At 38.1% G+C, this 13285-nt stretch overlaps 1 protein-coding gene across 1 annotated transcript in view; it reads left to right on the forward strand.

Annotated features, from left to right (window-relative positions):
• The window catches only part of fhod1 (formin homology 2 domain containing 1), a 39076-nt gene extending 25805 nt beyond the window's left edge, over positions 1 to 13271 (forward strand). Inside the window, 17 exon segments of the mRNA XM_043245196.1 lie at positions 158 to 181; positions 828 to 872; positions 1797 to 1954; positions 3215 to 3307; positions 4617 to 5192; positions 5195 to 5514; positions 5802 to 5957; positions 6160 to 6342; positions 7298 to 7417; positions 8079 to 8240; positions 8528 to 8718; positions 8891 to 9083; positions 9883 to 10051; positions 10364 to 10426; positions 10542 to 10625; positions 10960 to 11133; positions 11849 to 13271. Coding sequence (XP_043101131.1) covers positions 158 to 181; positions 828 to 872; positions 1797 to 1954; positions 3215 to 3307; positions 4617 to 5192; positions 5195 to 5514; positions 5802 to 5957; positions 6160 to 6342; positions 7298 to 7417; positions 8079 to 8240; positions 8528 to 8718; positions 8891 to 9083; positions 9883 to 10051; positions 10364 to 10426; positions 10542 to 10625; positions 10960 to 11133; positions 11849 to 11928 — 2791 coding nt within the window. The 3' untranslated portion in view covers positions 11929 to 13271.
• The last annotated feature ends 14 nt before the right edge of the window (positions 13272 to 13285 follow it).

The raw sequence follows: 13285 nt of genomic DNA on the forward strand, positions 1-13285 counted from the left end.
TGCCTCTCTTTGTGTGTTTTCTCTCTCCGTCTCTCCCCCTGCATTTTTCACTCCTCTCCTCTCTTCTCTCATAATATTTGGCACATCTCCTAATCTCTTCCTCCACTGCTGTGGCGCCCAACATTCCTGCACTTTGCTTCTTTCTGTCCTTTTACAGACAGCAGCAGGCAGACAGTGTTTGGTGAGTAGCTGCAGTGTGGCCAAAGAATGTGGCTTTTGGAGGTGCTAGCACTTTAAATCAGTCTGATGCTTAGTCATTTTGGGCAGAGGGAGGGTTGGAGGAAACAACTGCTGGCTGGAAATTTTGGGATAAATTTAATCGATCCGTTATAACTGCCAAAGACTTATCCACAAAAAAAATAATTAAACTTCATTTAATAATTCATGTATTTTTATTTATGGTTTTTGTCTTTTATAGCTTGCCATGCTACTTGGATTTTTATGATTTCTTGTAGTTCTAACATAACATTAGTGCAGAATATTTAGCAAAGTTTAAAAAGTGAGATAATTATTTTTTTATTGTTATGAATGGACAATAATTCTTTCCTCTGTGGCCTTTTCCCCTCATTGTCATTCTTTGTTCTTTATATAAAATTCATCTTTCATCTCCGGGTACTACATTCATCTCCTGCCTTTTTATGGGCTGCAGTCATATCCCATTCTTGGAAGAAATTGTTATTGTTCAAATTGTCCATCCAAAAAAACAAACACATTTTTTTCAAAGCTGAAAAAAGCTGTTTTTTTCTAGAGGCATTTTCTATACGTTTAATGAGCCTTATGCAGTGCAGTTATGGGCGAAGTGTGTAAATTGAAGTGTTTTTCTTCAGTCCAGAGAGTGTGAATAGAGACTTGCCGGTTCTGAGGAATTATGAGTAAGTATAAGCAGCTCTCTTTCTGCATACATCAGCATGCAGCCGGGTGTTTGGGGGCTAACTCAGCTGCTATGCTCAGAAACTGAGGCTGTGTGTGCTGTGGGTGTGAATATTAACCTTTAGTTTGGCTGTTTATTTTTACGTTCACGTAGTATGATTCTCATCAAATTATTGATTCTACATGGGTAAAAGTAGTAAATGTATTAATGCATCGGCATTGGGTTTAACCATTTCATTCTTATCTACTTTACTGCCTTTTAAATAATAGAAATCTTATAAAAGGTTTCATCATGAATATGTCATTCATGTGAAGCAGTTTATTCTCGACACACATGCCTCTGTGTCACTCTGAGTTTACCACAGTTCTTCTGGTGGATCACTGTGGAGTTAATCGAACCTGATCAGCATGGTGGTTATTGGAACAAATAATAATGCAGAAAATGTATCTGCATTTCTACATTTATCTAAAAATAAATACATTTGGAAATTGTGGGAAATGGTTTCTAAGAATAAATTGTATTGGTGGTGGTTGAGGTGGTGGGCTTTGTCAGACACAGTGCTGGGTTTCTGTGATAGGATGCAAGGGATTGTTTTCAAACTGTCTTTTTTTTTGTGTGAGTGAACATTGTTGATCTGTTTTCTCTTTTGTTTCAAACAAGTGTGTAATAACCTTTCAAATGATATTTTTTAAGGTAATGAACAGAAGAAAAAGTCTGGACAAAGAAAGTTTTCAGTCCCAAAAGCTTACAGTTTTATTATGTCATTGTGATTTGAACTAGTTTATGGTTTGACTGTATTCAGCAACCACTCGTTTTAGAGCACGTCTACTATATATATCTTATCCTCAGAATCAGAACAGTTATGTCACCCAACCCTCCATTTACAGCTCTGTAAATGAGTGCTTCTTTTCCGTTGGCTTTATAGAGACAATTTCTTACGTAGTCTGGCTGCATCCCAGTGGGAGAAGAAAAGGAAGTCATACGGCGCACACGAGAGACCTTCTCTGAGCGAGAGTGTGGCGTCTACAGATATAGAGCCATCTACTGAAGCCGAGCAGCCGGTCTCCAGCTCAACCACTGCAGGTGCTGATACCCTGACCTTCTGATCCTCACAATGTCACAATTTACAATACAAACTTTTTCAGTTTTCTGCATTCCATCTTTACACTACTCCATTTTTCCTTTTGTCTGGCTGTTCTCTTGCTCTGCTTGTCTTTCTATCCAGTCATGGTCACACATCTTAAACTCTCTGCTTTCCACCGATCAGTGAAGCTTCACTAAACCCAAGTGCACATGACTTTGTGAGCGTATTTGTGGACGTTTATTCTTCTGTTTGTGTGTGTGCACTGTCATGAATAATTACAAGCTTGTCTACACTGTGTATGTCAGCTCCTCGAGGTTATTGCACATATTGTTAATCGCCAAGTCTGGAATGTGCTCTGATTGTTCTAGAGCACGATTATGTAATGTGTCCTGCTGAGATTCTTAACTTTCAGCAGCTTTCCAACTGTGATGGTTCTGACTGATTTTTTTATAGCTGCACATTTTTAATTTTTGCTTGCATGCGTGTATGGTTGGGATGAACTTTTCGTGGTGTTCTTTTGGATTCTGGTTGCTAATTAAGTGTAAGATGTTATGGAAGCAGAAATGATAGTTGGACAACTGCATGCATGTGTGCACCCGCTAGTGCACATCGCTGCTGTATCAGAAGAACTATATAGCAATAGTAAACTAAATGCACTAATAAGGGAAATGCCTTGTGGGATATTTAAATTGAAAGTTCACTCAAAAATAAAAGTGGTCAATTTTTCACCCTCTTGTTGTTTCATACATGTATAACTTCCTTTCTTTTGGGGAAAAGCAAAGAAGATATCTGAAGAATGGCTGGGTGCCCATTGATTTCCACTGCATGGACAATACTATTAATAATAATAATAGTAATAAAGTAAAAGTTTTAAGGTGAATGAAGGTAAAATAAAATGTAAATATTACATGAAAAAAATATTTTAGAAATATTAAACAAAAACAGAAAATATAAAAATAAACGCTAATTCAAAATAAATAGTAAATACCATAATATAAGTACTATTAAAACAGTGTTAGTGCTGATTCATATGAAGATCTGTGGCGACTCTGTGATCCTTGTTTTCTCAAATCAAAACTGAATAGATGTGAAGTAGATTAGCAGCATGGACTGGGCCATCTTTCAGATATGAATAACAGCTATGTAAACCTTGGAATTATATAAAGTTTTTGTATGGTTTACAAAAATTGCTAGAATTTTCTTTGTGAAACTGTATTGTTTCTCCAATGTTTTTTAATTTGCCTGTGTGTGTCTTGCAGGATCTATTAGTGGTCAGGAGTCTCAAGGGGTAAACTTGACCAGGCACACCCTGGAGCAGCCAGAGGACACAACAACAGCCCACAATGAAGCAGGCAAGTCATTCATACTGCTGCTCTGTCTGACAAGACATGAACAAACAGTGTTTCTACATACCTAATTCAAAGTCTCCACTCTTAAACAAGAATTAATTTGTATTTCCAAACCACAAAGTAGAGCAGACATGGCTTTTTGAGACATTTTGTTTAAAATTAAGAAGCAACTTCTTTCTTTTATCAAGCAGCTGTTGACCAGTAGGTTTCTAAACCTGGTTTTTGCCCATTGAAAATCTCTGACACTGAGCCATAGTCAAGCACTTGAGTGTGGGGGCTTCTTTGAGGAGTCAAGTGCTTTATTTCAGCAAGAAATCTTCAAAGTGGAAATATGTGAGAGTGATTTAATCTCTTTCTCCAGTGGCCGTGCTCCAAATGACACCACCACTAACAGGCCTTTCGTCCAGGGAATGAAAATTAGCTGAAGTAGATGTAAACTGTTTAGATTTGGAGATGGGATGTCCCCTTTTCAGTTTCCGTTTTGGCATGTAGAGGTTTTAGGCAGTTAGCACTACAATGCTATTAGAGCTGAGTCTACACAGAGTTACTGAAACTAGGGGATGGTGTGGGAACAACATGATCTGTGCTTGCTCTAGGCATTTTGAAGGTAGGATATCTCTTTTAACCGGTTTCTATTACAATGAAATAAAGCATGATTACATTGCAAATGGCAACACTTATGTTGCATACTGTATTTTTATTATAATTCACAATATTAAAGTATTGCCCCGTATCAGTAGGCAGAATTATTTTCATGTTGTGACCGGTAACTGATACATAGAGTTTTAAATAAATTAAATATAAAACAGTAAAAACCAGTAACACATTAAACCTCCAGTATTTGTAAATTGTTACAAATTAATTTAGGCATCATAACATAACACACAGTATAGTATGAAAAGATATTCTTTTTTAGACCTGCTGAAGATTACATTTAACTGGTCTCCAGTTGCTTTTTAAAAACTTTGTAACAGGCACAATTTTTTTTTATTGTATAAACAATATAATTTTTTTTCAGTATAGCATTGTTTTAATTTGTTTTTTTGATACTTATAGGTTTTATATAATGTTATGTAATGTAATATTTATTATAGAACAACCATAATACATGTTTTCTTTTTCTTGTCCATGGACTGAAGACCTTATCTTTGTGGATAACTCTAGGTCATCCATGTCCATTATCTATTAAATAAAATAAATACAAAATGTATTAACTAGTACTGATAAATAATAATACAAAAATGCTACTTTATAATACTGTATTGTACTGATATATTATGCATCCCTAATGTTTTTTTGTTTGTTCCTCAAGAGGGTGGTTTGCAGCGTCAGGGCAGTGCAGTGGAACAGCACAGCACCCTCTCTAATGACAGGAAGTTCATGTTGGATATGCTCTACTCCAAAAACAACACCTCTGGAGGCTTAAAAAGTCCTAGTCTGGAAAGTGCACTTGAGGATCATGGGATCACCAGTATGGCCAAACGGCTCTCCAGACTGCAGTCTCAGACTTCTCAGCCCACAGAGGACACATCCAGACGGGCAGACCTGGAGATCCCTGAAGGTACTGCTCAAGCTGCTCGTGCCAGGCTAGCGGAGGAAAAGAACAAGAAGCTGCGTCCACAGTACAGTATTGAAGCAGAGACTCATTCACAGAGTTTAGAGAAGACACTGATGACGCCATTATCCAGGAGTAGTCAGGATGCCTGGGAGAAGCTGCAGCCCAGCTCCAGACCTCTGCGGATTAAAGATCTTGACTTCTCCGATCTGATGGAGGAGGAGGATATCGATGTGCTGGATATAGACACTTTTGACACCGGTTTGCCCAATCGAGTACCACCGCCCCCTCCTCCAGTGCCAGGACTGGGCTCTGCTCCCCCACCTCCCCCTCCTCCCCTCCTCCTCCCCCTGGACCTCCTGGTCTGGCTCCACCTCCTCCTCCTCCACTTCCTACTGGAGGTTTGATGGTGCCTCCTCCTCCTCCTCCTCCAGGACTCTTCCCTCTGTCCCCATCTCAAGGGAATGATCCGGCATTTCTAAAGAAACGGAAAACGGTCAAGTTGTTCTGGAAAGAGCTTAAGCAGCCCGACAGCCCCAGGAAGTGCAAGTTTGGGCGGGGCACAGTTTGGGCTTCACTTGATAAGGTTGCAGTCGATACAGCTAAGCTGGAACACCTGTTTGAGTCCAAAGGAAAGGACCTTCCAGTAGCAAAGGTGTGACGGGCAATCTTTTTTTTTCTTGCAGTGATCAGTACTTATATTACAATTATTATTTGTTATTTTTACAAATTGCAATCTTACACAGTATGTATGCCAGACAACTCAAATTGACAAACTTGTTTAAGAATGAACCATTTAGGGTTTACATGACAATTTATCAATTTACGAAACCCATTTATGAAACTACTAAAAGTCGATAGGTCATATATATGGATGACTAAATTAAAGCAACTTTTTTATGGCCAGTGCATGCAAAAAATGGTTCTATCCTTTTCCTACAGAAAGGTGCTGAGATCAAGAAAGCAGCAATTTTAGTGCTTGATCCGAAGAGAAGCAATGCCATCAACATCGGCATGACTGTTTTGCCTGCTATACATGTCATTAAAAGTGCCATCCTCACCTTTGATGAGTTTGCAATCAGTAAAGAGGGCATAGAGGTAATGTAACGCTAGCATCCACAACCAGGGGGCAGTAGAAGCTTGCTTAATTTGTTTAAACGTTCCCTCATTTCTGTATTGAACTATATATATTAATATTTTCTTTTTGTAATTTATAATTCGAAAATTAGAAAAGATACAATGATTAATCTGTACATTACAGATCTAAGGTAAAATATCTTCTGCTTCTGTCGACATGTAGAAAATCCTGACCATGACTCCAACAGATGAAGAGAAACAGAAGATTCAGGAGGCGCAGCTGGCCAACCCTGATGTACCGCTGGGCACAGCAGAGCAGTTCCTGCTCACTCTCTCGTCCATCAGTGGTCTCTCAGCCAGATTACAGCTATGGGCCTTTAAACTGAACTATGAGACCCTGGAGAAGGTCAGTGCCCTATGACCATTAATCATCTTTTTATACTAAGTTTACATTCAGAATGAAATCCTGTTTAGTCCAGTAGCATGATCGTAATAAAATGGTTAATCAGCATTTTTACTATATATTAATTGTAGTCTGTAGCTGACCATTTAAAACTAATTTATTCCTGTGATGGCAAAGCTGAATTGTCATCAGGCTTTACTTACTATTTTCTGTAAACGGTTATGCATGTATTTCAGAATTCGTTGATGAATAGAAACAATAGCCTGACCCCAAACTTTTAGTGGTGTATTTGTTTTATTATTATTGTTATTATTATATCTATGAAGTCTCTTGAAAATCTGTGAAATCTGCAACTAATACTGTATTGTTTTGCACCCTTAAAATGATACAGTTAATGGATTATGTTTATCTTTAACACGGAAGTAAACCTTTAGGTGAATCTTCTGGTTTATTAGACAATATAGGTAGATGACTAGGAGAATAGCTATGTGCAGTAAATGGTAAAACTGTTTTCACTACAAACCAGTGTGTTCATAAGACACACCAATTTTCAATATCAAGCCGCAAAACAAACTGTTTTGTACAGTTAAAAATAGCTGGACCCGAATGAGACTGGAAGCTATACTCATAGAATTTACAGAATGACAGAAAAAAGGTGGCTAGAGCGCTATTTTATCACGCTATTTTATTTATTTTTTGCCAGTGTATTGTATTATAATGTTAAGATTCTATTTATTTGTTTATTTATTTTGACATTGGGGAAAAAAAAACTTATTCACAGCCCCATGTGTTCTCTAGTTCTGATAGTAGGAATTTAGTCTTTTAGGCTTCTATAATTGAGTTCTGCTGACCTTGATTGGTAGTGACTTTGTGTTTAGTGAAGCTTTCATTTCCAAACATTCGTCCTCAATCTCTCTTTCTCTGTCATACTTTTATTCCTCACACATGAATGTTGCAGGAGATTGCAGAGCCTCTTTTTGACCTGAAACTGGGTATGGAACAACTCGCCAAAAACAAAACCTTCAAGCGTATCCTAGCAACACTACTGGCCATTGGCAACTTCCTCAATAGCTCCAGTGTAAGTGCTCCATCTCCTCCGCATTGAGTCCTAGGAGCAGAGTTACCTTTTAAAGCACCTGTATTAGGGGCAAGTGCTCCAGTCTGAAGCTTGATGGACACATGATTAGTAAGAGCAGCTCTGCGCTGATGTCTTAATCTTTTGCTTTCTCTTCTTGGAAGATGTTTTATGATCAAGACCCTACATGGCATGTTTTCTGTGCTGAATTCTTTTGAATTCTTGTGTACACACAAGTAGTGACGACTATTAAATACATCTGTACTAAGATGTGAGGGAACACTTTCGTTTTAAACCAGGGCAGATTTTAGATTTTTCTCAATCGGTTTACAGCTCCCTTAAATTTTACATGGAATAATAAGAATATTTCACATAATTCAGTATTTGGGAACACTTTTCTTTCATGAATCATTGATGTAGTAGTTTTAATGAGTTCTTTAAACAGTAAAAATTTTTAGTTCGCTGTCTGTCGCAGTGCCATGTTACGAACTTGACAGTCAGCAGTTACTAACCGTTCAGCGCGCAATGTCCTTTAATTTGTGTCATTTGATTTAATGAGTAGTCATGTTAATATTTTTTCCCACTATTTGCCAACAAAGCTAATGTAGTATTTCACTGAACATCACATAATGACTTTAATTGGCACTTCTTGGCTCTCTGGCAGGCTAAGGGCTTTGAGCTCAGTTATCTGGAGAAGGTTACTGAGGTGAAGGACACAGTGCATAGGCAGTCTCTGCTTCATCATACCTGCAATTTTGTGGTGGAAAACTACCCAGATACAACAGACCTTTATTCTGAGATCCCTGCTATCACACGCTCTGCTAAAGTAGGTGACTCAGACACTTCATTATATGCATTTTTTATTTCTTTATTCTGTTTGTCTTACCTATTAGACATAACAGGGTTCAACAGTATTTATTAATTTGTCATTTTTTATTTAAAATTACAATTTGTAATTTTCATTGCTCTCTTCTAGGATTTTATGTTAGCCATTTGTGTCATTGTAATTTATGAATAAACTGGTGTGTACATTAGCTTTTTTTTTTGTTGTTTCTTCATTTGAACACTGTTTACCTTTTATAATTGATCGCTACCTCCTTTCTTTTCCCACAGGTGGATTTTGAGCAGTTGTCTGAAAACCTGATTCAGTTGGAGAGAAAATGCAAAGCATCTTGGGACAACCTTAAAGTAGTGGCCAAACACGAAGCTAAACCTAACTTGAAAAACAAAATGACAGAATTTCTGAAAGACTGTACTGAAAGGATCATCATCCTGAAAGTAGTGCATAGACGCATTATTAATAGGTAAAAAAAAAAAACTGTAATGCATTTTATACTTAAACGGTAAATCGAAAGATACCAACTTCATTTGGATGATTCCCATAAATTGATGAGCTTGAATGATTCTACCCATTTTTTCAAATTAGGATTAACTGGAGCATATAGTATATTCACTTGTACTTCCTTCACTTTGCAGGTTTCATTCCTTCTTGCTGTACTTGGGTCAGCCCTCATACTCTGTGCGGGATACTAAAGTAACTCAGTTTTGTAAGATCATCAGTGAGTTTGCCCTTGAGTACCGCACCACGCGAGAGAGAGTCCTCACCCAGAAACGCAAACGTGCCGTCCACCGGGAGCGCACCAAGACCCGAGGCAAACTGATCACGGAGGTGTGGAATATATTCTCTTGAAGATAATCTCTAACTTGCTTACTTAACATCCTTTGACTATACTAAGATATCCTCTGATTTTAGTCCACTAGCCTAATTTCATCATATATACCTCTGGTCCTAGTCTAAATGTGAATCTGAGCTATTTTAGCTAAAACAAAACTTGCACTCATGTCAGTGCTTTTATTTTGTCTTAAGATGCACACCAATAATGCTTTTTTGTAATGCGTGTTTATAAAATTTTTCCAATTAATAATTTATATTCTTTAATCTGCCAAACTGACCCAAAACCAACCCAAATTTTGTCCACCCACCCAAGCCAATATTTACCCGCATAATCAAATTGAAAACTGCCCAATCTGGTAACACTGCAACTGATCTTCAAAAAAATGTTATCAATACATTGATTAGAACAAAGTACTGTGGCCTCTGAAGGGCAGTCAGTACTAAATAGAAATAAATTTGCACTTTATACAAAATAAGAGACAATTTCACATCTCCATCATTTCAGGGCCATCAAGGTTAGTCCACTCTGCAGTAAAAAGCATTTAGCCGGCCCCCTTAGCACAGGGTCAGGACAATTTTCTCAGTTGTCCTCCGGATGACGGCCCTGAAGTTATGCCACAAATTTTGTCAATAGTGCTTAACTGGTATTGAACTCAAATCATTCATTTGAGGGAATTAACCAATTAATAGTCCTCAACCCCACTGCATCACCCTCAATCGTTAATTTAGTAGATAAAGATAGTAGAAAAAAACTTTACCAATAACTTATTATACTTGCTTAATCTCTTTATAGACGGAGAAGTTTTCTGGAGCAGTTCCACAGCTGTCTCTGGAGGACCACCCATCTCCGGTTTCTTCAACAGTAGAATCAGAGCCAGCCCAAGAGGAGCATGAGAACATGAAAAACCTGCTCATCGCCAACAACGACAACAGCAAGCTGCGCAGGAGTCGTGCTGTACGAAGTAAGATACCATAACACCTCAAATCCAGGTTATATAAGAGCTAGCAGCTCAGAGTCAGTCCTCCTGCTTGGACCCAACCTTCCTGTGGAATTTAGTTACACCCCTCCTCTAACACACCTGGGTTAAAAACATTCATTTACAGTCACAGAAGTAACATCTGCAGGAAGGTAGATCTCCAAACCAAACTGAGAACGACTCTTTCAATCACAAAGTGTTTAGTTACACAGCCCAGATGTAGCTTGTTTTTTGTCCATTCTGCTATAGATGATTTGGAGGATTTTTTTGTTTGTTTGTTTTTGGGATTTTTTATAGAGATTCTAACTACTGGTGGGGACACTTCTCCAGTTTCACCAACTCCTCAGTTGAGTGATGAAGGTAGAGCATTTGAAGCACGGATGTGTACAAAGATAAATCAATTGTGCAGCTTTTAATATATGACAAATCTGTATAATTAATGACAGCATTAAGATTGGGTCATTTGATCTCACAGAGGGGCCTTATGAGTCTGACAGCGCTCCTACTTCACCAGTAGAGAGCCAGTCAGCACAGAATGATGATGATGATGATGATGAAGGTAGAGTTACTGCACAAGCTGCATGGAGTGGGTTTGCTCATCTAACAGATTTATTACAAAATAAACAGTAAATTAATCCTGTCCTTTCTTGAGATGATTTTTTGAGGGGTATAACTCATAAGACTGGAAAGCTGGAAGAATAATCAACTGATTCAGACTTTACTCCAGACTTGCCTGAATATCTGTGAACCTTTTACAAATGACTGCTTTTTATTAGCTCTGCCAGCATGTAATGCTAACCTAGCTCATTTTAACACTTCCTTTGAAGGATCTTGGAATGGTTTCTAATGTAATTAAGTACGGTAATGATTGATCTTATGTAATTTCTACACAGGTTTTGGCAAGGTTAACACCAGCATGTCTGTAGCCAAAGAGGACAGCCCCAGCTCACAGGACGATGCCACAGATGAGATCATGGATCGTCTGGTTAAATCTGTCACCCAGAATCCCACAGAGAGGGAGTCTAGTCCAAAAACACGAAAACGTTCGCGGCTTAACAGAAAGTCATGTGAGTACATTTTGACTGTCAACGTATTTTTTAGAACTTCATAACCAGTTTTGAAGGTTGTTTTAGCCCTAAACCTGGGGGATGAGATTAAGGATTTAGTCACTGTTTGCATTCAACACTATCTGTGTCCAAAACACAATGTAATCTGGCTTCCACCATTGCTTAGCTTTCAAAAGCCCCAAAATCTCTGTGTCAGATCTATGTCGTGCCACCTCTTTACTTCTGCTAGTGTCTAGATTAACTGCCAGACATCTCACAAATCAAACACCACAAAGAGTCTTTTGTAGGGCAACTGTACTTTTAAAAATATAAACTGAAAGCACACAAACCTCCAAACCTGAAAAATATTCTATGCAGCCGAGACCTCTTTGGTCTATTTGTAATATGCTGAAGCTGTATACGTCTTAACTAAGGTGCAGTCACATTTGTCATTTCCAAATCCCAGTCATTTCTATAGGAATATGAATTCATGTTAGCAGGAATCTAACACGAGTGGAAAAACTTCAAGTTAGTAATTTTTGCATGCAATACGTTGCCAAATACAGACTTGCTCTGCTGTTTGAGCTACAGGAAAGCTTTACCTTGACTGTTCCAGATCAGTTTTGTTCATCTTTATACATGTGCATATAGCTTATGCATTATTTGGACCGTTTGAAGAACATAAGTTCCGTGCTTTATATGACAGTGTTTTAATGGTGTACTGTTTGTGTTGTAGTGCGGAGGACTCTGAAGAGTGGGCTGAGTGTGGATGTGGTGCAGGCCCTTGGCCTCGGCAGTACTAACGGGAAGGTGTGAAGCTTTTAGCTCTCGTGTGGGGTAAACCGTATCAAGGCAGCAATGAGGCCACAAGGAGAGCTGCATTAAGGACAGGAAGAACTATGGTGAAGGGATCTCCGCTGAAGACATTTCAGTTGTCTGCCAATCTGAACGATTCAGTGGATGAATCATGTACTTCCAACTGAAATACAAACAGCTGCATTACTACACAAATACCTGTGCATGACATCCATGTGACATATGATGATTTGATTGGTACAAACTTTAATGGCATAGTATTAAATACCAGCCCATGTTTACTGATGGATGCATATATGATCTGGTGAATTAAAATGCTGTATATTTTGACCAGATGCACATATTATTTTGTATAGAGCCTTAGATTGCATCGATTGGAGAACAATTAATCGGTCAAGGATATGTACCTAAGGGTTTGAAAGGTTAAAGTTTAATATTGCTTTTTTTTTTTTTAAAGACAAACCATTTATATTTTAGCCATATCTTTTAAATTGGCTAAGCTCAAGGTTAGGATCATGGACGCCAGTAATTGAGATCAGTGCAATAGGGTAACTCAAACACACTGGTTTCCTGTGCCCATTAATGAAGCTAAACCCTAGAACAAACGGCACTGTCGGTAATGATTGACCATTAAAAACTCCTTAGTCTTGTACAGGGTTTAATTTGTGTCTGGAAAGCTGACCCATGTGCACCTGGGTGGTGTTCAGCTGAATATCCTGACTACCAAGGAGATCTTGATTAGAGAGGACATAAACTGGGTCACATTTGTTTTTCTTTTATTAATCGGAGAGTTCTCTTGATAGGTTTGTGGATGCTACAAAGGTCCTGTATTCTGCTGTATCACATTTCTGTCCTGATATTTATTATTGTGCAGGGTTTTTTTTTTTTTTTTTAATTCACTGTTTTAGTTATATACCATTTTTATAATGTTATAAAATATGTGCATGGACCACTCTTGTTTCTTGCTGAAGAGAAGTGCTGCGTGAGAAAGGCACAATATTTCTGTAGCAAATTTAAAAAACCGTTATGAGCACATATTTTAAGGAGTTTGTTGGTATTGCTTTTTTTGCACAGGGGGGTTAGAGTCACTATGAATCACTCTGTTGTTTTATGTTTGACCTTTATTACCTGTCTGCATGAGTGCATGTGTTTTTCACTATTAGCGTGTGAATGTATCACTATTAGCGTGTTCCAGTGCTGGACGTCCCTGTCACCACTCTTGAAAGTTTGTTTGCAAGTACATCGCTTCTAATGTCAGACATTTATATTTTGTTCCATATTGACAAGTTGGCCTTGAATCCAAGACAGAGCTTTGTTTAAAAATTAAATTAAATGTTTTATTAGATTTTTTCCCCCC

This window comes from Puntigrus tetrazona, chromosome 7 (genome assembly GCF_018831695.1).
Source record: "Puntigrus tetrazona isolate hp1 chromosome 7, ASM1883169v1, whole genome shotgun sequence".
NCBI lineage: Eukaryota > Metazoa > Chordata > Actinopteri > Cypriniformes > Cyprinidae > Puntigrus > Puntigrus tetrazona.